The sequence below is a fragment of the Erythranthe guttata genome, chromosome 11, assembly GCF_056151865.1.
Source record: "Erythranthe guttata isolate IM_541 chromosome 11, IM_541, whole genome shotgun sequence".
Classification (NCBI taxonomy): Eukaryota; Viridiplantae; Streptophyta; class Magnoliopsida; order Lamiales; family Phrymaceae; genus Erythranthe; species Erythranthe guttata.
In genome coordinates, this window is record NC_142543.1 from 18,306,713 (window position 1) to 18,327,779 (window position 21,067).

The following is a 21,067-nucleotide window of genomic DNA, read 5'->3' on the forward strand; positions in this document are numbered from 1 at the left end:
TTCCTCCTCTCGGATTTCACCTCGTATACTTCGATCTACTAAATCGTGGCACTAGACACGAAGTAGTTAGAATAAAACGGAAAGAAAATAAAGGAGAAAGAATACCGAACAAGGAACGGCCGACGAACGGCCGTTTTCGGCGATGGAGCGGCGACCGTGGTGCGGTGGTGGCCGCGCGGAGGAGAGGGCGAGAGAGAGAGGGTCGGCCGCTTTAGGGTTAGGGTTTTGTGTGTTTTTGTGCTAGGGCTATAAATCATGTATTTATAGTCCCTTGCATAAAACCCTAGCGGGCTTAAGTTGGACTGGGCCCAACAGCTTAAGCTCGTTAGTTCCTTTACTTGCTCGTATCTCTCAATTCAATGATCGAAAAATTGTAACGATTACATTTTCCGAGTCATTATAATTTTCTCGTCATTACGAGTGCCATCTCTTATTTTCCAACTTTCCAAAAGTGGAAACCCTAGTTCAGTGGACTTTCTAAATTTGGAAACTTCCCGATTTAGAAAGTTCACTAACACGTTCGCTTATTCTTTTCCTTTTCTTATTCTCATTCATAATTCCAAATTACGAATGTTGGACTCAATCATATTGACTTCCAATTATGCAAAGATAAACTATTTTATCTCTGACCGTTTATTCAAAGATCTCATGTGCACGAGCAGTGTGACCCTCGATGGTTCAGGTGTAAGCTAGCCGTGGGCCCACAACCCTTTGTGGTCAAAATTCGTCCCCTTCGAGTTACGATTAAGATGAAGCTCGTTTCACCTTAATCACCCAACGAATCAAGATTGGCGTCTAGCAACTACGCGTCATGATTCCCTAGATACAAATGAAGTGCCTGCAAGAACCTTCAGATATAGTTAACGTACAGTACGGTCCCTTCGATTCATATGTCCCGATCGAACTAGAGGCATTGGTTCATCGAGACCTCTTTATATGTTCGATGACGGTGCGATCGTTCTAAGTGTTGTAATCCTTTCGTGCATGACTTAGAGAATCGAATTCTCTAATCATCACTTAGTCAGCTCTGGCCAGAGACTTAGATTGATTACAACCTTTCAGAACACACAGGACATCCAAGACTATTCTAGCGATCGAATCCCCGACTACAATGCACAGACCTCCCACTAGATTTCGGACTGCACGAACACTGGCCCTTGGGATGGTCCTCGGTGGAACTCAGGGACAGGTCACGATACAGCTGGTCCTCTAGTGAAGTCACGATGATGTCTAGGTCATAAGGACTAATGGTGTACAACTATACCATAGATATCTCTACTCGATTATTGGGAACCACTTAGAGATTTCTAGGGTGAGGGAGTTCAGTGAACTCGTCAACTTACGAGCACCCACTTGTGCATGCCGATATCACAATACCGTTTACTGATGAGATGCAGTACACATACACTAAGTGCTAGTCTTAATGGGAAAGGCCGATATCCTCATTAGTGGCGTAACCCTTCGACTAGGAACAGGTTTAACAGTTATAATACTTAAGTAAATATCTCACGATCCTAACGATCAATTACTAGTACTTGTAATAACTGTAAGGACTATATCTATGCTTGTGACAAAGGGACAAAGATATAGAATGCCAATGTGTTTTATCATTAATACGAATAAAGGTTCGTTTATTACAATAATAAATACGAAAGACCACAGCCACAAGTTGGCTTGTTGGTCACCTACTCTAACATATACGCATAAAGAACAAAAGGAATTTTGCGAAAGGAAACTACTGTGAAGAAGTGTAAGAAAGTTTTTGCTGAGGAAGCATTATTATTTCATCAAATTAAATAATATTACACTTATTTATATAGGTAAATACCCATTTCACAAATGACACGAAGCAAATGACTTAGTTAGTCATCACTTCAAATTAATACACCTATTAATACAAAATTAATATTGCATGCACTTGAAGATCACGTGAAGTGCTTTAGTAGCATGTGTATAGAATTGATTCTATTGGTTGAGTCCACATGTCACAACACTCCTCCTTGGACGAAACATTATTGTGTTGTCTCAAAACAAAGTTATGTGCATAAGCTGCCTCGTTAAAATCCTTTGCTGGAAAACCCAATGGGACAAAACCAGTCATAAGGGAAAAAGAGTGCAGCGCATCATTGCTCCTCATGAAATAAACAATATAAATCTTCAAAAATGGCTCATCAATCTTGCTTCACATTGGATCTTCTCATTCCGATTTCGTATACCAGTTTCTCAAATGTAGAAGTCGGTAAGGATTTTGTAAACAAATCAGCAAGATTGTTACATGAACGAATTTGTTGGACATCAATTTCTCCATTCTTCCGAAGTTCATGTGTGTGGAAGAACTTTGGTGATATATGTTTAGTCCTATCACCTTTTATGTATCCGCCCCTTGTTTGTGCTATACAAGCAGCATTGTCTTCGTAAATGACTGTGGGCGTGTCTGTAACTGGATGTAATTGGCAGGAATTTCGTATATGAGATATAACTGATCTTAGCCAAACACATTCTCTGCCTGCCTCATAAAGTGCTATTATTTCTGAATGATTTGATGAGGTGGCCACTAATGTATGTTTGGTAGATCGCCAAGATATACCTGCACCATTATAACAAAACAAATATCTAGTTTGTGAGCGAGCTTTGTGCGGATCAGATCTATATCCCGCATCGGCATAACCAACTAACCATTGGTTAGTTGAATTTTTCGAATAAAATAATCCCAAATCTGCAGTTCCACGGAGATATCGAAAAATATGTTTAACACCATTCCAGTGTCTCCGGGTTGGCTCAGAACTGTATCTCGCAAGCACATTTACAACAAAAGTTATATCAGGTCGAGTGCATTGTGCTAGATACATTAATGCTCCGATCGCATTGAGATATGGCACTTCTGGGCCAAGTATATCTTCATTGAATTCTTTAGGTCGAAACGGATCCTTTTCAGGATCTAAATTGCGTACAACCATAGGGGTACTTAATGGATTAGAATTTTCCATATTAAACCTTTTGAGCACTCGTTTAGTATATGCAGATTGGTGTATAAGTATGCCGTTATTTTTATGCTCAAGCTCAATACCAAGACATAGTTTTGTTTTTCCAAGGTCCTTGACCTCAAACTCTTTCTTTAAATATTCAGCTGCATTGGCTAACTCTTCATGAGTTCCAATCAGGTTCATGTCATCTACATAAACCGCAATGATAGCAAATCCGGTTTCTGATCGTTTAATAAAAACGCATGGGCAAATAGGATCATTTTTATAACATTCCCTGATAAGGTATTCACTCAATCTATGATACCACATGCGACCGGATTGCTTTAGACCATACAATGATCTCTGTAATTTGATTGAGTGCAGCCCACGAGCAGCGCCAGATTTTGGCATTTTAAATCCATCGGGAATTTTCATATAGATATCAGAATCTAGTGAACCGTATAAATAGGCCGTTACAACGTCCGTTAGACGTAAGTCCAGTCCCTCTTGGACGACCATATTTATAAGAAAACGGAAAGTGATCGTATCCATCACTGGTGAATACGTCTCATCATAATCAATTCCAGGCCGCTGGGAAAAGCCTTGAGCAACAAGGCGGGCTTTATATCGTACAATTTCGTTGCTCTCATTTTTCTTACGGACAAATACCCATTTATATCCAACGGGCTTTACATTATCCGGAGTTTGAACAATTTGCCCAAATACTTTCCGTTTTTCTAAGGAAGCCAATTCAGATTTTATTGCTTCTTCCCACTTAGGCAAATCATTTCTTTGGCGGCATTCTATTATGGAACGCGGTTCACTATCATAATCATCGTACATTATTTCTTGTGCAACCGAGAATGCAAAAATATTATCGATGATTATCTCATTTCTATTTCATTGCAATAACTTATGGGATTCTCGGTATTCCCGGTATTTGATATCGTTTTTTCGATATCAGGCTCAACAGATTCATCTGGAGCATTCTCACTAGGAACCACTTGGTTCGAGGGTTCATCGATTTTCCCCTTTCTTTTTCTAGGAATAACGTCCTTTGATCCAATAGGTCTACCCCGTTTTTGTCGTGGGGGATCATCATTCATTTTCGCATGTTCTTCAGGAACAGCGATCCTAGCTGGCACATTCACAGCTGGGATATAAGATTTCGTGACTTTACTGGCATCATTAAATGCATCAGGAAGTGTATTGGCAATATTTTGTAAATGAATGATTCTATGGATCTCATTTTCACATTCAGAGGTACGTGGGTCGAGATGATATAAGCGTTGCTCACACCATGTGAGATTCTCGATTGGTTTTTGTTTATCATTATCACGGATATTCTGAATATCCTTACCAATCGGTATAAATAATGTCTCATCAAAATGACAATCCGCAAATCTAGCGGTAAATAAATCACCCGTCATTGGTTAAAAAAACCTAATAATCGACGGTGAATCAAACCCAACATATATGCCAAGTCGACGTTGGGGACCAATTTAATAATAAATACTATTGCTTTTTTTTTTTTTTTTTTTTTTGTGTGTTCGTTTGTTTTTATGATTATTATTAAGCACCAGTGTATATGATGATTTTGTTAATTTCTGGCTGTGGAATCCTTGTCAATTTCATTTCCATGTTTATATATAAAAACAAATGTTCATAGAGGTTATTTCTATGCTACACCCGGTGAAAACTACACACACCAATGTGGGTGTGTGTGTGTCTGTGAATTGTGTGTATATGAATGCTAAAGATTTATTACCCGGTGGATTTCACCCGATGTAACATAGAATAGACCGTTGGTAGATATAATTGATACTAATAAATACTGTGAATCTGCGATTGTTAGTTCGTTGGTACGTACTCAAAATAAAACGAGGCGTGAAATTGAGTTGATATTTGGTTACACAGGACGCCGGTGAGTCCAGATTTTGCAGAAGGTTATCCATCAGATGGGGAATGGCATGGATACATTAACACCAACGATAGAGTACTGCTCAAGGTTTAATCTCAGTTCCTTTATTTGGTTGTTCGTTTCTTCCGGGTTTTTTTTGTTCGTATCCTATTTACTTAATCGGCAATCATTACAAGACTCTACTGGCAGCTTCTGATTTCTGTTGAGATGTTGACAAACAAATTTAAATAGCCGGAGTTTTAATGATGATGGTTCCCTTCTGTGTTTTGTTGAGTGTTTGCATTGCGTGACGCATAAATTTGTTCTCCCTAATTTAAAGACACTCTGTCAGATAAATATAATTTTCACGATATGCAATGTAGTAATTATAGACATGTTCTTCTCAGTTCAGGAATGACTAGTTTATATTAAGCTTTATTTATGTTGATTGCGTCTGAAAAGGGTTGTTTATGCGATGATTTTCCTCATTTCAGGTGATACGTTAATCCTCTCCTGCATCTGCCGGTGCCGAGTGTATTGATCCAGGCTGTACATGGGTAGAGCAATGGTAAAAATCTTTTACGTAATATTATTCACGAGCTTATATGGAGAGACTATGAATAACTAATAGTTAAATAATTCACATCACTAACAGCTTAAGCTTTTCGGTCACCGTTAGTCACGGTGCAGTAACTTTATGATAATTTAATATGCTTTTCATCTCATACTAGCTACTAAAGCTTGTTTGATATTTTTTTTTTTCTCAAGGAGATCTTAAAAAAAAAAAAAAAGTAGTTGGGGAGCTTATAAGCTGTTGTTGTTTTTTGAAAAAAAAAAAAACTTAATTCATCGTGCTGCTGTCAACTTAATTTCAGGGTGCATCGTGCTGGGCCTCGAGAAAAGATATACTTCAAACCAGAAGAGGTAAAAGCAGCAACTGTTACATGTGGAGGCCTTTGTCCCGGCCTCAATGATGTAATAAGACAGGTAATTTCATACACTTGCACTAGTCCCGGATTTTTTTTTTACTCGTAGTCAGACTTCACTATTATCTTCTCATTTGTATTGCTTGATCACATCAATTACATGCTCATATTTTATTTAGTTTTGCATATGGTACTTTACATAATCTGTTATAAAAGCGGAGAAAAAGACCGACTGCGACAACTGCAAAAATGAACATTAAGTCTTGATAGAGATAATTTGCCAACATATAGTTTCAATTAACCTTCAAAGTTTGTTATTAGTATAGCAATTGCATGCAGTTCAAATTCTATTCAAGCAATATCAATTTTATTTTGGGTAAATTACGGCCAACCCCTGAGGTAAGGTCAAATTACGAAAAAACTCCTCCTTTGTGGATACTTACAACCACTCTTATGGTGTCAATCTTAAACAGTACCGAATTATAGTCGGCGACATATTTAAAGTCCTGCAGCCTTAGGTGCTGCCAATTATATTGGGCCTGTAAGAGGATCACAGTCTTTGCGTGATCAAACTCTCCTTGAGTTTTTTGCCACATATTTCTGATGGTCTTTTTAATTGTACATACTCGTCTTTCAAATCCTAGGAAACATGATGGCGATAAAAATCATAAAGAATTTGAAATTTCTGTTTTTCGATTCCGGCCATCGTAAAGTAAAATAAGTAGAAAATAGTACAATAAAAAAATAAACTTATTTACAAACCTATAATTTTGTACGAGCGATAATATGTTATAGAATATAGTAGAAAATATAACTATAGGAACTTTACTAATATATTTAATCGTATTGCTATTAAAGCTTGTGTCAATATTTCTCATTACAGAATGTTGCTATTTATACAAAATTCCATGAAGCATTTTCTTGCTCTACTACAAGGAGAAAATGACAAGTTAATGCTTGAGATTAATTCACAGTCAAAAGAAATGTTTGGATAATAATTACACTAAGGTCCCGTTTAGTTGACAAGATAAAATTAGCCAAGATAAGATACTTTTATGTATAAAATAATAGGCATATTATTTTATAAGATGTTTGATTTGATCGATAACAATGAATTATCTCGCAATTAGTCAAGATAAAAATTATTTTGGCGGAAAATAGTAGGGCTAACCAAATATCAAACTAAATCTTACTATTTAATTAATTTTGGCTAATCTTGCCAACCAAACAGGACCTAAAGCTATGACGTAAATGCAAAGACGATATGACGTAAATGCAAAGACGAGTAATAACAACTTTCCTAACAAAGGTTGGTTATCTCCTTGTCAATTAAGCAAGAGGTGGGTTTGATAGGTTTTTTGAAATAGAATTATTTGTGCAAATGAAGCCCAACGCAAAAGAGAAGGCCCACAATTCATCATAAAAAAAAAAAAGAAGAAGAAGGGGTTTGTTTATCTTCTCTCTCCTTGTCGATTCATTTCACAATTCAATTAAAAAAAAATGGAAGTTGAATCTTGTTCAGCAACATCAGTTCGTGCTTCTAAAAGGCTGCGATTGTCATCTGTTTCTCAAAAAGTCTGTGTCGTTTTGCGATGTATGCATCCCGATGGCGACGAATATAAATTTTACATTGTGGATTTGGATTCATCCTCGGGCGGCGGCGGCGATGAATTCATTCATAAGGAACCCATTATTCGATTCAAAGGGAGTGTTCCTGGGGTGGCCTTTTGTGCTCTAAATTCCACACTTTATATGTTTGAGGGAGACATGTTTCTGGGTGGCCGAATGGGCGGAAGAACTTTTGCAGGTAAGTTTGAGATAAGCGAAGAAGAAATCATCGATTATAATCTGAAGAAAGAAAACCTAGTTAAGATCAAGGCTATGCGTCACGGGAAAATTTCTCCTATAGCTCTTCCCATTCCCACACCAGAACCAGACGGTGGTAATCGTATTTTAGTTTTTTCATCAGAAATCATCATGGGTGATGGTGGTCTGTTTTATGGTGATATTTTCGAGTTATATAACGTTTCTAATGACACGTGGGAAGATCTCCCTCCACTGGTACCTAGCTGTGGTGGGTCTTCTTTATCTTCTTTTCTAATTCAATCGTATGGATTTCTGACTGATTCCCGTTTTGTGATTCTGATCGAGTCTGGTATCTATGGTCTCGAGTTTGGTATCTATGCTCTCGATCTTAACGCTCAATCTCAATCTAAGGTCTGGGAAGAATTTGGTGGTATTCCTGATTCACTTGATGGCTATTTTATAGGGATTCATGATTATGAGTTTTATTTCACTCCTCACTGGGCTTATGCTAATTTTAACTATGGAGATATCAGTGAATTCGAAATTCCGGTATCAAAGTTTCCTAATGATTATGATTATGTTCCATCATATGTAAGACATTGTGATGTACTGATTCCACACACCACACTCTTAGGTCATAGTGAAGATGGTGTTTTCGATATGGCTATTGTGCAAGCAAAGTTTCATCCAGTCGATCCTTATTCCCAAAATCTACGTGTGATGTTGGATATATATCGGACTGATACCGAGCAATTCAAAACAGCTACGGAGAAGAGGCACAGTCGTCTTTGTGAAAAGCTTGGGCATGTCACTAAAACTCTCAAGCTCATGCTTGATTTTGATCTCTCTACTTATTTATGGGGACAAATGTATTTGTTTTCCATTTGAGCCCTTTTGTTCCTTTTGTCTCTTCAAAGATGTTTTATTTTCATTTTCAAATTCTCTCTTGTTTTATTTTTATCTTTTTTGTTCTTCAAATACTGGACGGTTAATGTTTTTGTTTCTTTTATTTCTTAATCCTTTCTATGATTCTCTAGACAACAATCATGACATAACTTATGCTTCTTTGGTACAAAGTTGATCATTTGGCAAATATTTGGTCTTTTCTATTGTACAATAGGCTAATTGACATTTGAGATATGTCATAAAAATGAATGTTGGGAAATTTGTTTTAGAAGAAAAAAAAAATCTTCAAATTGCGTCATTAGTTTACCGCTGAAGAGGGATTTCTTTAACGGGGTAAGGAAAAGTAATGAAAAATACTAAAATGCGTCATTTCCTTAACGCGCAGTAAATGCTTGATCTAATCCACCGAAACAAAACGAGTACCTTTGTTACCTTTGTATTTATTTAGCTACCAGTTTGGTACAACCATCTATATTCCGTACATGAAGTTTTTCATTCAATGTCTTCAATGAAATTATCGGTGTAATTGTATTTATTTAGCTACCAGTTTGGTACAACCATCTATATTCCGTACATGAAGTTCTTCATTCAATGTCTTCAGTGAAATTATCGGTGTGACGTGCGTTGCACGTCTCTATTAATTTATGTATATATTAAAATATTTTGAAATAGTAGAATGTGGTTTTATTTAATATTGATATACACAAACTATCATATTTATGTTACAATATCTATTTCTTCTTAGGTTAATCCAATAATTATTTACCATCGTCTTGAATATCATATACGTAGTGATTTTTTTGTTCTTTTTAATTAGAACCTTTTCGATCTTGTGATTACTTTCATTTCGAGTTATTCCAATAATTATTTATCATTTCGAGTTATTCCAATAATTATCTATCATCGTCTTGAATATCATATACGTAGTTATTTTTTTGTTCTTTTTAATTAGAACCTTTTTCGATCTTGTGATTACTTTCATTTCGAGTTATCTCATTTACTCTTGAATGTTTATTATATTTTTCTTATTTTTAGAACAAATGAAAAATAAATATTAATGAAAAATTAAACATAAATAAAAAATTTGATGGAGACATGATCATTGTCGTGAACCCACGACGGTTCACTAGTCAGAATCGACTGGGGTTCACAATTCAAAAGTACAAGACCATTAACCAATCCTTAAGGTTAAGAATTTAATTTTATATATATATATATATATCAAAGGACAAATGAATATTAATGAAAAATTAAATGGAGACCTGATTATTGTCGTGAACCAACGGTTCACGAGTCAGAATCGGCCGGGGTTTACAATTAAAAAATACAAGACCATGAACCAACCTAAGTTAAGAGTTTGATTATGATTCTAAAATACAATTTCACAATCGAGTGTTGGTTCAAGCAACGATTAGCGACATATTTAAGCTGTTATGGTTACAATTTTCAATGAATCAGATATTATTAATTATTGTATTTACATGCATTAATGAAAAAATTAATTATTACATATTTTACTTAATTAACATTGAAGTTTTAATTATTTTAGGGGGCATTTTTGTCCATACATAAAATGGAAGAAACCACCTAGCATTCACACTTTTATATATAGTATAGAAAACATGTATTTAATGTAGTTCTGATGAGATAACTCGATAGCTCGATAACTCCATACTGATTTTCTCGGATTTTGTTTCCAAACAAACGACACTATAATAATATTTTTGCGAACACGCTCAACATTTTAGCAATCATACCAAAGATTTCTAACTGATTTAGCTTAAAGATACTACTTACATACGCTAATAGCTAATATAGACAGTTCATTTATGTAGCATATGTTACAAAACAAATACAAATTGCTGGAAAATTAATAATATTCTTCTTTTTCTTCAAAAGAGAGATAATTCATTCATTACAAAAACATGAAATCAACAATACAATCTTTAGTTAAAATTATAAAATATTACAAGTTCTAAACTTCAATTATGTCGTACAAATGGTGCCAAACACCCATTAGTACCAAATTCCTTCTGAAATGAAAGTAGTTCCGGACCAAACACATACATGATCACTCTTTCAATATCAATGTCACGCAACAGAGTGGACTTAGGTACTGCGTCTTTGAGATCCACCGTGAGATTACGGCAACACCTTAACAAACTTTATTTCACGTAAGAACCACTAGGATCGAAAGCGGTATTAAAAGTGGCGAACACATAGCTATCTCTATGGTTCTTAAAGCATTTTCCTATGGGTCGCTCATTGGGTTCCTCAACATCGAACCTCTCGTCCCAATTCTCACACATAATCATTTTACGAAGAGCAGAAGTATAGCAACTCTGAAAATGACTAGTGAGAAATGACACTCTCTCGTGACATGAGATGAAGAACTGCAACGACTCCCTTGGCGACATAACCGCCAAATGATGCAGCAAAACCAATCCACATTTGTCGCTTCAAATGAATTCATATTAACATTAAATCATAATAAGAATATAAACACAAAAAAATGAACTCATACTAGTATATTATGTTAGGTATTATATGTTACCTCTTGCAATCAAGTTTTTTCATCAATGTGAGAAACTCGTTTAGTTCCGCCGTCGGTGGGGTTCCATGGAATATTGTTTTAATTATATCAAACAAACACAAGAAATCTTCTTTCCGTGTGACGTTTGAGCTAGGACGGAATCCAACATCAAAAAATTTGACCACACCCCGTACGAATACTATATTTTTCGTTTCAAACTTTGTCAACGGAAACATAGCAACATGTTCACAACGGGTTCACATAATAATGCCCGTGCTATACAACGGGTTCACATAATAATGTCTGTGTTGGAGAGTTTTTTTATCATAATCTAGCACGGGCATTTCGGGTTTATTTTCCGTAGCTTCAACTTGTTAATGTAGTTATCGAGTGTGTCATCATACCTTTGATGAAACATAGTTTTTTGCTTTTCATCATACTAGAAAGGTGTGACGTGCGTTGCACGTCTCTATTAATTTATGTATATATTAAAATATTTTGAAATAGTAGAATGTGGTTTTATTTAATATTGATATACACAAACTATCATATTTATGTTACAATATCTATTTCTTCTTAGGTTATTCCAATAATTATTTATCATCGTCTTGAATATCATATACGTAGTGATTTTTTTGTTCTTTTTAATTAGAACATTTTCGATCTTGTGATTACTTTCATTTCGACTTATTCCAATAATTATTTATCATTTCGAGTTATTCCAATAATTATTTATCATCGTCTTGAATATCATATACGTAGTGATTTTTTTGTTCTTTTTAATTAGAACCTTTTCGATCTTGTGATTACTTTCATTTCGAGTTATCTCATTTACTCTTGAATGTTTATTATATTTTTCTTATTTGTAGAACAAATGAAAAATAAATATGAATGAAAAATTAAACATAAATGAAAAATTTGATGGAGACATGATCATTGTCGTGAACCCACGACGGTTCACTAGTCAAAATCGACTGGGGTTCACAATTCTAAAGTACAAGACCATTAACCAATCCTTAAGGTTACGAATATATATATATATATATATATATATATATATATATATATATATATATATATATATATATATATATATATATATATATATATATATATATATATCAAAGGACAAATGAATATTAATGAAAAATTAAATGGAGACATGATTATTGTCGTGAACCAACGGTTCATGAGTCAGAATCGGCCGGGGTTTACAATTAAAAAATACAAGACCATGAACCAACCTAAGTTAAGAGTTTGATTATGATTCTAAAATACAATTTCACAATCGAGTGTTGGTTCAACCAACGATTAGCGACATATTTAAGTTGTTATGGTTACAATTTTCAATGAATCAGATATTATTAATTATTGTATTTACATGCATTAATGAACAATTTAATTATTACATATTTTACTTAATTAACATTGAAGTTTTAATTATTTTAGGGGGCATTTTTGTCCATACATAAAATGGAAGAAACCACCTAGCATTCACACTTTTATATATAGTATAGAAAACATGTATTTAATGTAGTTCTGATGAGATAACTCGATAGCTCGATTGTAGAGCGTTGAAGACCATGACTTAACTGGTGTGTGGAAAAAGGTGTATTTGTTTTGGTAAGATGACCTAATTGGTTTTGACCCCAATTGTATTTGTAAGAGATGACTGCATTTTTTTCTTCCATTCTGCCAAATTATACGATTAATTTAATTAGTAGTTGCAAGTTGAGGTTATTGACAAATAGACATAATAACAGCAATGCAATGTAGCACGTTTGCACATTTGTTGAACACAAACCAAATAAAATAGAAGAATGTAGCAACTTTTGACTTCACGGTTTGTTCGTTACATGAGGCAAACAAATCAACTAAAAAACATAAACCCTAAATTGTAGAATTTAGGGTTTTAGAAAGGTTAGCTAACCTGTTCAGATGGGAGAAGTGGCGGAGTTGGAAGAGTACTGATCGCCGGGAGAAAAATAGCAGAGGTGGAAGAGAGAGAGATCCGGCAGCGAGAGTAAAAGGGCAAAATGACGACGGCGAGCAGAGGTGGAAGAGAGAGATATCCGGCGGCGAGAGTAAAAGGGTAAAATGACGACGGCTAGGGAAAAGGGCAAATGGACTTTTCAATGGAAAATAAAAGAAAAAAAAAAAGATTTTTTGAGTCATCTTGCTAATCCGTTTTATTGGGGATGGTTGGCGCTTTGATTGTCGATTGATTTTACAGGCGAAGGAGGACGAGCGTAACATATGTCACCAGTGCAAGAGGAATGATAAATAGTATGAGACTCTTTTTGCTTTTGGAGTTCATTTTTACTTGTATTATTTGATCAATGGTTCTTTTGATTAGGGCTTGAGTGGCTAAAGTGACTGAACATGAGTTCCGAAACATTGTTGAACCAGATTTCTCATAGGCATGTTGTTGTGAAGAGTGGCCGTGCAAATAGTGTCACATAACTATTTCGAGTTTACCTGTCTATGTTCTTCTTTTCTGCATGAGTTATATAACATCTTTTCTATTAACAGTGAGTTGTTGGCTATGTATGTTGATTGAAGGTCTCTCAACCTGCACATCAAAACTATCTCATAACAATGTTTTCCTTTTTAGATTTATTATTGTATCTTTGATTCCGTTAGTGTCTGAAAAAGTAAAGTCCTGTTCCCAGGCATCCTCAGATGCCGGAAGAGGCTTTTACTGAAGCTTGCCCTGTTTGTTGTAACAATTGCAATTGCAAGAGTTGCTTGTAAATGGATGGTCGAATTAGGGTTGGTTTTTATCCATCATGCACTTTCATATATTTTCCTCTCTGTATTCATAACAACCGCGAGTGCGTTTTGTCATTTCATATTGTTTTCCATATTCTCTCTCTTTCTTGCTCCCATCTTTAGGTTAAATGATTTTTCTATTCAGATTCAATGTTTTTGTATTGCATGCAGGATTTAAAATTATTAACATTGAAATATGGCCATGAAGAAAAGATGGAGTACTCTAGATACATGCTGCAAAGGCTTCTGCCCTTCTTAAAACAGTTCCATGAAGAACAAATGGTCGAGAAGGAAATGGAGGCTAAGATAAAAGGTATTTTCTTTTCGGGATTCGAATAACTTGGAGGACTATGTATGTGATTCGAATTTCTTTTGCTGTCGAGTTAGTATTGGACTCATTTAGTGTAGACCTCTATCTAAGCTAACTTATCATGTAATTAATTGACAAATCAGAGGTTTCTTTATGAACTCATAATGTGCAACACACGAAGTGTGTTTGCATAAGCTTTCCAAAATCGTAAATGACGAATTACTTATGTAATGTTTAGTGTATATCTACTTGAGATTCCTTATGTATACACTTTATCTTCCACATACATTAGGACTATATAAAGTGAGAAAACATAAGATTCTTGTGAGAGAAGAAGAATAACAAAACATTGTGAGAGAAAAATAGAGAAGTAGAAAAGGAAATTTTAATTTTTACCAGACAAAAGAGACTAAGTTGCTTCTAATCAATTAATCAACAACAATCAAGACAATCCACCACCACATCCAATCCATCAACCATCTTCAATTTTCAACACCAACACCATTACCAACAAGAGGGGGTTCGTGCTCTAATGTGTTTCGACGTTATGAGGTTGTGGTGGTGTTGGTGTTGCGGCTATGGTGGTGGTTGTGTTGCGGCTGTGGGGTAGTGGTGTTGTTGTATTGCCGCCGACGACAACGATTATTTGAGCACGAGGACGAAGTTAGTGAAGAAAGAGGGGGACAATTGAGGATCTGATAAAAATTAGGGTTTCTTTAGGAATTTTTGAAATTGGAATTTGGTCCCTAAGCCTTTAGATTATTTGTAATCAAATCAAATTGAGTTTATCTTCATTTATAGGAGGGTATTTATATTAGCAAAATCAAAGAAATACTCGCACAAGCCGTGAGTGAACCACGCGATCTGCTCATAAGGATCTTGTTGGCTTTGACTAAAAAATATAAGGGCAAGTACTAATATTTTTAACATATATACTTTTTGACAATTAGACCTCTAATTGTTGAAATAAATTAAAATTGGGGCTGAATCAAAAATAGATCTATAAATTGGGACTGAATCATAAATATATTTAAAAAAAGGGGCTGAAATAGCATGATCACGTACCTCCATGTGCCTTTTCTATCCAAATTAACGCCAAAATCTAATGGTGGACTGAAAGTGTAAAAAAAAATGGATTAGATGTATGTCCTACATCCAGTTAAATGGGAAACACTGGATTTAGATAGTAGGATTTTTTTAAGAGATTTTTTTGCGGAATTCATGATAGCAGCCGAGAACAGTTATTTCTTGTGAATATTTGCAAGCTAAGTACTGTGATGATGTTAAAAGAAGTTATTGGGTACATAGTTTTCAAATTAATTGACTAGTAACTGCTTTGCATGGGCACTTTGCATGGGCACTTTGCATGGGCAGGATTACCAATTTCAGAAGTGAAGCCACAACAATTAAACTGCGTGGCAGTTGACCGAATATACTGGTAGATCTCATCATGACTCTTATTTTCCAATAACGAATTCGCTCAGGTTTCAAAAGAGCCATTATTCTATGAATTTGTGCAGCAACAACTGTAAAACATCTATTGTTGATTTTCATCGAAGCTGCCCAAGGTGTTCCTATGATCTGTGCATCACATGTTGTCGAGAGATTCGAGAGGGACATTTGCAGGGTGGGGATGAAGAAGTGGTCATGCATTATGCATTTCGTGATTCAAGTTACTTCCACAATGACAATTGTCACACTGCGCATCATAGTAAGAACGCTTCTCCTATTAATAACAATGAACCTTCTTCTGAAGTTAAAGCTGAGATGAAATCTGCATGGAGATCTGTAGAGGTTGGTATCATTCCATGTCCACCACAATGGTTTGGGGGTTGTGGTGAAGGAACTCTGGAATTGAAGTGTATTTTTCCAGAGAATTGGGTCTTGAAGTTGCTGTCCAGAGTAGGAGAACTGGTGAAGGGACAAGATTTTGAGGACTTGCTTAAAACTTGCGAGGAATGCCCATGTGTGAACTTCTTTGGTGAGAATGTAATGGCTAGTGATAAATTGTGCAGAGCAGCTTCTAGGCAAGATTCGAGGGACAATTTTTTGTACTGTCCAACAGCTAAAGACCTGCAGCATGATGATATGAAACATTTTCAATTGCACTGGCTCAAAGGTGAGCCTGTGATTGTTAATGGCGTGCTAGAAACTACATTAGACTTGAGCTGGGCACCCATGGTTATGGCGCGTGCTTTTCGTCAGAAAAGAAAGAAAGAAAATGAAGTTCTAGTTGATGTGACTCAATAAACTGCTTGGACTTGTGTGAGGTCAGGCACTTCATTCTACTTCTTCGTTCTGTTTCATCTATTACGTTGATATGATGCATGATAATTCAACTACTACAAATTGACATGCATTTTTGAAATAATATACATCATTGGAATAACTAAATAATATATCGATTGTACGTCATCTTTTTAGTGAAAGTTACATATATCTGTATGATCTGTTATCTATATTTCCAGTCATGCACTGCCTATTTTAGACCATACTTGTTTGTTTGATTAGTATTTGGACTACATGTTAGGAGTAGTTGTCCTCTTACAATAAAGTTCAAATGTGTTTGTTGTATCTGGTGGTTTATACGATGATCGTAATTTTTCTGGTGATGCTATTAGATCACTAAACACCAGTTTTTTTTTTTCAAATTGTTCTTGTATGTGAGTTAGGTAATCAAGAGTTTCATACTAAATCTTGTTCTTGTATGTGAGTGCCGTGCAGATCTAGCCATACTTGCGTGATTTTTATTTCACAAGTTCCAGTTTGTAATATTTATTTTTCTTCTATTTGGAATTTTCCTAGTTTTTGCTCGATGTTTTTCTTTATTCTTTGGCTTCTCTTCTTCTCAGTCTTTTCTTTGACATCTAACATGCTATTAGGTATATTAGGAGTCCTAATTTTGAAGTGTCCTAGACTCCTGTGTGTTACACTTCTTTGTTGAAGATGTTTAGTGATCTTCTTTATGGTGTTTTATCTTGTATTTCGACATCGGACTCTTTAGATTCTAAAGTACTGGATTTTGATGTGGTTTTGGTTTGATAAGTGACAGTTTTATAACTTCATTTCAGATTAATTATATCCTTCAAAATTATAATAATATTTGATAGTAAAAATGTAATGGTGCAGTCTACATAGGTTGATGTGAAATCTAATTCAAATTGAATACAACATCTATGGAGTCTGATAAATTTATTGCTCGACTGTTGTCATAAAAATCATTTGGCTATGGCGATTGATTTTGGTGTGGTCCATTCTGTTGAGTTCAATTATTCCCTAGAATGTGCGCATGAAATATTTGACTTAGTGCTTCTTGTAACTTAGTTTATTCATCTCAAATCTGTATTATGAAGTGAAAATCGTTTTATTGTGTAACTGTTTATTGGATGTTATCTATCTTGTTTATCTCGTTCACCATCTTGTAGATTTGCATGCTTTACGGTGATGTTTGAGTTGTCAATGATGGAAAACTCATCAGTTTTCAATCACAACCAGGTTGTCATAAAAATCAACCAGTTTTTCAAAGGGTATTTAGAGGGTGTCGGTTTGATAGTTATTCTTGGCCTGAGATTCTCAAGTTGAAAGACTGGCCTCCTTCTAACTTGTTCGAGGAGAGCTTACCTCGTCATGGTGTTGAGTTTATCAGATGCTTGCCCTTTAAAGAGTACACACATCCTCACGATGGCTACTTAAATCTTGCTACTAAACTGCCAAAGATTTCTCTGAAGCCAGATATGGGGCCAAAGACATATATTGCTTATGGAGTTGCTCAGGAATTGGAGCGGGGTGATTCTGTAACAAAATTACACTGTGATATGTCTGATGTCTGATGCAGTACGTCATCTTCTGTGAATCTTCGATATTTTGCTACTTTTTAATATTTGTTAGGAGATAGTTGGACTACATGAAGTTCTTTTTGCTTTATAGGCTAGGTTGTTGGTTGTCATTTGCTAGTATATTATGCTGATTTGTTTTTCCTCAGGTTGTCCACCCTATTCATGATCAAACAGTTTACTTGTCTATGGAGCATAAGAGGAAACTTAAGGAGGAGTATGGTTAGTCTTTCCCTCTTATTTACTTTGTGTAATGGTCGAAAATAATGTTCAGCCTGCTTATCTTTTGTGCTTGAATAGGAATCGAACCATGGACATTTGTCCAGAAATTAGGTGATGCTGTTTTTATACCTGCTGGTTGTCCCCATCAAGTTAGAAATTTAAAGGTACATTGGTTTGTTCACCTACTGCTTATGAAATAACACCAAGTTATTTGCATCTTATCTTCTTTCAATTTTGGCCAAAAAGCAATTTGTTTATGTTTATTCCATACCAGTCTTGCATAAAGGTGGCGCTTGACTTCGTCTCACCAGAAAATGTCCAAGAGTGTCTTCGATTGACACAGGAATTCTGTGTTCTTCCACAAAATCATAGGGCTAAGGAAGACAAGTTAGAGGTATAATTTTGACCTTTGAGCTTCTTGTCAAACTCTTTCCAAGCATCAGAATCAGCAGGGTGCCTGAGAACGCCATCGTTACATCGAGACTCAGCGTGCCATCTCATGTTAATTGCTGATTTTTGACATATAAATAGCCGCTTGAGCCTCAGAATCAATGGAAAGTGTCGCAAAACTTTTTTCGGTACCCTTTTGCGCTGAGAGGTTGAAGAACTCGGTTGGTTTTCTACTGGATTCTTCCATCTTGAAGCATTACACACTTTGCATGCATTTAAGTTCGAGTCATCCTTCCAAAACAGCATGCAGTCATTCTCACACGCATCAATCTTGACGTAACCACACCCCAATTTACCGATGAGCTTCTTAACTTCATAAAAAGAGTCGGGTATATTTAAAAAATCAAGTTTTCTCATTAACTGAAGGGTTTCGGTAAATGTATTATCACTCATCTTGCCACGAGACTTAATTTTGTAGAACTCCATGACAAAAGAAAGTTTAGTATATACCCGGCATCCATCATAAACGGGGATGCACCACTCTTCAATGAGTGTACGAAAATCATCAGTTTCGGGGTTGGGTTCTTTGTGCAGATCTTCTTGATCGTGATGATGATCGTGATGAAGACACGCATGCAGTAAGTCTTCCATGTTATCACGTACATCAACAGGTTCATTTGAAATTGCAACTTCGGGAATTTCTGTATGATTAGTATTGTCCATTTCCTCGCCAATGTATTGTTCTTCGGACTCTCCATGCAGAGTCCATCGGCGTTCCCCATACATCTTATCCCAACCCCTCCAAAGTAAATGTTTATGAACGAATTCACGATCCCCCCATTTACGACACTTATAGTCTCTACATGGGCATCTTATTTTATTATCAACGTCACATCTAGCGAAGGCAAAATCCATAAATTCCACACAACCATTTTGATATGCTGCTAACCGACGATCACCTAATAAAACCCAACTCCTATCTTTTGGCATGCTTTAATTAACAAGATTACCTAGAAATGGGGAAGGATCACAATTATTAAAAGCAATTTTTCAATATTTCATAATTTAGCTTTACCTTAGGATGTGATTGTAATTTACCCTAATTTAAAGCAATTTTTCAATATTTTTCCGAAAAGGTTTTTTTATTTATTTATATATTTTATAGTCATATTTAGGAGTGGAAATCGGATGGATCGGATCGGATTTGGGTGTTTCGGAAAATTTCCGATTTTTTTCGGAAGTCCAAAACGCCTTCAAATTTCGATTCCGGTTTTTTCAGAATTCAAAAATTGATTCCGATTCCGATTTTATCGGAATTTTCGGAAAATCTTTATTTTCAGAAATCTTCATTTTCGGAATTTTTACGGACATTTTCAGTTATTTTTCGAAAATTTCCAGAATTTTCCCAAAAAAAAAAAAAAAAAAAAAAAAAACCACCGACTTAGTAGCAAAGTAGACAAACTGAAGAAAGAAACATACACACTCACCAAAACACACACACACACACACAACAGACTCACAAACATAATTCCGAGCAACGGCTTTTCCGAGCAAACACATAATTCCGAGCAACATAAAACCCAAGAACAATTCGCATAATTCCGAGCAACAATAATTCCGAATAATTCCGAGCAACACAGGCTCATCAAATCAACATAAAACAAACAAACACATAATTCCGACAAAAAACCTAAAAATAGATCGATAATCGAACACCCACGTAATTTTGAACATAAACAAACAAACATTTAAAAAAACATAAAATTACCTTGAAAAAGAAGGAGTAGCGGCAGACGGTGACAACAACGGTGGAGGGCTGTCGGCAACGGCGGAGGGCTGGCGGCGGACGGCTGTCGGCAACGGCAACGGCTGCGACGGCAAAAGGATCGGCAGCGGAGATTGGGGGCGAATTAGGGGGCGGGATGACGGCGGCGGGATGACTGTTGGCGACGGCAACGGCTGAGGGACGGCGGCGAACCGTTAGCAGCAGACGGCAGCGGCGGGCGGCTGTCGGCGACGGCAACGGCTGGCGACGGCAGATCGGAGGAGATGGAGAGGGGGAGAAAGTTTGAGAGAGAGGGCCGGAGAGGAAATAGATCGAATTAGGGTCTGATTGAAATAATAAGTCAATATTTGCGACGTTTCCAATTTTCGTCTCCAACATATCCGAGACCTAGCGACGCATTGTAAAGTACGTCGCTACTAAATTCGAAAAAAAAAATTGAGCACATTTCTTGCGACGCTTTTGTAAATCCGTCGCAGAGATTTAAAAAAAAAAGAAAAATTTACTAAAACGGTGGCGACGTTTTTCACTTTCCGTCGCCACATATAAATTAATTACAAATAATTGGGCACTACTAGCGACGTTTCTGCACAAAAGTCGCAAAGTATATTATTTTTTGTTTTTTAAAATAATAATTGCGACGATTCCGCCTGTTACATCGCAAAATTCGAAATATAAAATCACAAAATATGTAACTTAGCGACGAAAAACTATTTCCGTCGC

General features: G+C 35.9%; 1 protein-coding gene and 1 long non-coding RNA gene across 2 annotated transcripts; both read left to right on the plus strand.

Moving 5' to 3' along the window:
• Window positions 1-4,854: 4,854 nt before the first annotated feature.
• LOC148767137 (uncharacterized) lies at window positions 4,855-5,950 on the plus strand. The gene is made up of 3 exons (XR_016034223.1): window positions 4,855-4,971; window positions 5,358-5,431; window positions 5,739-5,950. It is a non-coding gene; the product is annotated as an uncharacterized LOC148767137 (long non-coding RNA).
• Window positions 5,951-13,716: 7,766 nt separating this feature from the next.
• On the plus strand, window positions 13,717-18,571 carry LOC105955854 (lysine-specific demethylase JMJ25). Its single transcript, XM_088825970.1, has 9 exons — window positions 13,717-13,749; window positions 13,978-14,119; window positions 15,491-15,554; window positions 15,637-16,354; window positions 16,585-16,613; window positions 17,670-17,910; window positions 18,099-18,171; window positions 18,250-18,335; window positions 18,446-18,571. The coding sequence occupies exons 1-9, from the start codon at window positions 13,717-13,719 to the stop codon at window positions 18,569-18,571; spliced, it is 1,512 nt and encodes a 503-aa protein (XP_088682096.1).
• The last annotated feature ends 2,496 nt before the right edge of the window (window positions 18,572-21,067 follow it).